We start from the raw sequence: 3,509 nt of genomic DNA, 5'->3' as shown, positions 1-3,509 counted from the left end.
GAGATATAAACAGATACTACTACTTATAACTATCTATGTTAACTTTATATACCAATACGTTGACTTAAGTAAAATTAAATTTGAATTACTTAAAGAAAATCTCATATTCAAATATCTAGAAAAAAATCATTGGAAAAAAACACCATAATAAATGAAGTTTTTAAAGTAGGGATTAGTCATCATTCAAATTAAACAAAAATCTTATCTGTTCAAACACTATTAATTATTAATAAAGCAAAACAAAACTTTCAAGTAAAAGAACTAAAATTCAAAACGTAGCCATAACTTAAATATATCTTACTCCAAAGAATCCAAGGCGATACTTTAATTAAAATTACTGTATCTTTTTTTTTTATATTTTTTCTGAAGTTCTTTTATACGGACAAATCAGTAAAAGAAAGCCAAACTTTTATGAATGTCATGGAACATCCATGCTTTCTAACACCCAACTAAGCATAAACATTTACAAGAGTATTAAATTCAAAATATTTATTTAGTTAAAAGGAAAATATATTACATGTTTAGATTAGATTTTATCCTGCTAAGGTTGTGAGAATATAATACATGTCCAAAAGAATATTTACTTTTAATAAAAACATAAATACAAAAGTAACATACTTTCCTTTATTTACATCATTATTATTTAAAGTCTCAATTATTAACTAGTTGAACTTTTTTAATAAGATTGAATATATTTTTTGTCTCTTAATATTAAATGAAAATTAAAATTAATTTTTTTTTAAATTTTGAACTAATTTAACTTTTCATCTTTAAAATTTTATAAATTTAATCTTTTTAATCAAATTTTATTAAATTTATTTAAAATTTTAAATATATTTCTTAATTAATATTGAAAAAGGATCGATATATCAATGTAAACCATTCAAATATGTTTGAAATGTTAAATAAACGTAATAAAATTGAGTTAAAATCATTAAATTTACATTTTCTTGGAAGGATTAATTTTTTTAAAATGAAAAGATTAAATTGGTCAAAGTTTAAAATAGAAATTATTTTCATTTTCATCTTAATATTAAAATTTTTTAATGTGTTTAGTAGACTGTGTATCTGAAAAAGTATCAAACAAAATATAATTTCTTTCTAATAGCACAGACATAATTTAAGATAGTTGGATGCAAGTGTGGCATTCATCCAGAGCAAGATCAAAGCTATTTATGCAGCTCCAACCATGTTCTTGCTTCACTCAATCTAATTCATCTCACTAGTTACACCTTTTTTCTGTGTTCTACTTTTTCTCTTCCAATGTCTGTTGTCCTCTCACAACCTTTTTCCCCAGATCACCCTGCATTTCAATAGCCGTTAATCACTTTTCATTTCGTTACCCATCAAAATTTTCAAAACCAAATAACCAAAGCCATGCAACAACATTCTACACTGCTTTCTTTCCACCACCACTGCTACTATAACATTGTTGCAACTTGAAACTCAAAACTCTTGCCAATTTGTTCTGAAAAAAATCAAATGGGTTGCTGCTTCAGCACCCCTAACTCCAACCAAACCCAAAATGAACCTCAACACCCTCAACCCCACCGTGGATCCCTTCAACAAAACTGCAGAACCAGAATCCCACAACCCCTTGAAGAGGAATATGTGAAAGAGGTTCTTTCTGAAACACCCATCTCCAAACTACAACAAATTCCAACTTTTAAGCCACAGATGAAGACCCAATTGCCCGTTATGCAGCCCCCAGAAGTGCCCGTAAAAAAAGCGTTGGAACCTGAGGAAGTCTCTCTTGTGTCGGAAACATGCAGCAACGGTGAGAGTTTCTCCACCACCACCACCGCCACCACCACGGTCACGGAAATCCGAGAAGATGAAGCCACGAGCAAGAGAAGCAACGCAACTCGGAACCGGAAGCGTTCCTACGCCGTGGACGGCAATAGAATCAGCTCCAGGGAGCGGAGGCAGAAATCTCCGGCGAGAAAGCCAGAAATTCCGGTGAGGTCACGGCCGGTTCCCCGGAGAGAATCTGATCAGGTACGCCGTCTTTCCGGCGGGGGTTCCATCCGACGGTCGAGGTCACCATCGCGTGGAGGCCGGAGTAATATCCGACCGCCGACGCGACAGGTTCCGGTGACTAAAGATGCCGTGCAGAGAAACGAAGGCGTTTCGGTGAAGGAGTCATTAGAGAACCCACATGTGTCATTGGAGTGCTTTATTTTTCTGTAGGTTCAGCAAGCAAGTTTGTCTGTTAGTTGTTTCAAGGGTTTTTGGTTTGGTGGAAGCAATTTTGAGTCGCATCACATGACATGTTTTGCATTTTAGTAGCAGTTTCAAGTTCATTCCTTTCCTTGTTTATCGGACACGACAAAATTGCTTCTGTAAATACCTGCAACTCCATATAGATGTTTTCCTTTTTTGTGTTCTAGCCTTATATTTCTGGTTAATTTGTATGGAATCTGCAGCAATAATATGTCATGTTTTGTTCTAATTCTATACACTCTTGAAAATCTTTCTGCAGAATGTTTTTTTATACAATGAATAACTAAAGCAAATGCTAAAAGTATATTATGTATAAAACTAAACTGTTAATTGCATGGACTTGATTAATCGTGGAACTAATTTAACTTGATGAAAAAAGTGTGATAATTGTACGGATGTTACAGTATATCTTGTTTAATTACATGATTTTGAACAAAAAGCAAAGAAAATATGTAAAAGTATTAGGATTGAAATATGATTGATGAACTTATGGGATCAGGATCGATTACTGGAAAAGAATTGACAGCACACTGTGCTTAGTCAGAGAAGATTAAACTATGTTAATCTGTTGAGATTGTATGGATATATGTTATAATGTATGATAGTAATTCATGAGAAGAGTTTAATGCAGTGAACCAAGAATGATCGTGGAAATTGAACATCCTCTTTGATTACTTTATGGGGGAGGGAGAAGAAGACAGAGACAGAGACAGACACAGAGGCTTCTTTTGTTTATGTGGTTTGTCTTGTTTTGTTTTCTTTTTTCTATTGTGTTCAAGCAAGCGTGTACTCTCATTTCAAGCGTGCGAAAAAGTGCAGTGGACCGCAAACTGACAAATCATGAGACAGGTTTCTGTGAAATGTTTTCACTTTACTGATTTGATTGTTAATAGTTTGTTTTTTATTCTATTGTCCAGCAAACTCCCTTCACCTTACTGTAAAAAATTGGTGACAAAGGATTAATTTGGCTTCACGGGAGTGATGAGTGTTGATTTTTGGTTCCTTTCTACACAGAATAAGTTTAAATGTATAAAGTTTCTTTCATAAACTATTTAATCGGTGAAAAAAAAAATACTCATGGTTAAAAACTACAACATCGAACAGAGAAAGAGGAAAAAAGAAAAATTACTCTTATTTTCTAATGTAGATTTTTGAAGTTTAATTAGAAATTAATTTACCTTATTTTGATTTTTTTTTACGAAATAAATTTTTGTAATAAAAATTACTCAACCTGATTTAAGTTACCCTATTTCTTAGAGAGTAAGTGTGTCAACATATTAACCAAA

The 3,509-nt window shown here is 32.6% G+C and overlaps 1 protein-coding gene across 1 annotated transcript; it reads left to right on the top strand.

The window, feature by feature from the left end:
* Nucleotides 1–1,158: 1,158 nt before the first annotated feature.
* Nucleotides 1,159–2,452, top strand: LOC124822716 (uncharacterized). The gene has a single exon (XM_047294754.2). It carries the CDS (start codon nucleotides 1,483–1,485, stop codon nucleotides 2,188–2,190), a length of 708 nt encoding a protein of 235 aa, XP_047150710.2. The 5' UTR covers nucleotides 1,159–1,482; the 3' UTR covers nucleotides 2,191–2,452.
* Nucleotides 2,453–3,509: the final 1,057 nt, after the last annotated feature.

The sequence above is a fragment of the Vigna umbellata genome, chromosome 9 (assembly GCF_029865625.1).
Source record: "Vigna umbellata cultivar VRB3 chromosome 9, Vumbellata_1.0, whole genome shotgun sequence".
NCBI lineage: Eukaryota > Viridiplantae > Streptophyta > Magnoliopsida > Fabales > Fabaceae > Vigna > Vigna umbellata.
Note: the sequence above shows the minus strand (reverse complement) of the source record. Positions and strands in the feature narration are given on the sequence as shown.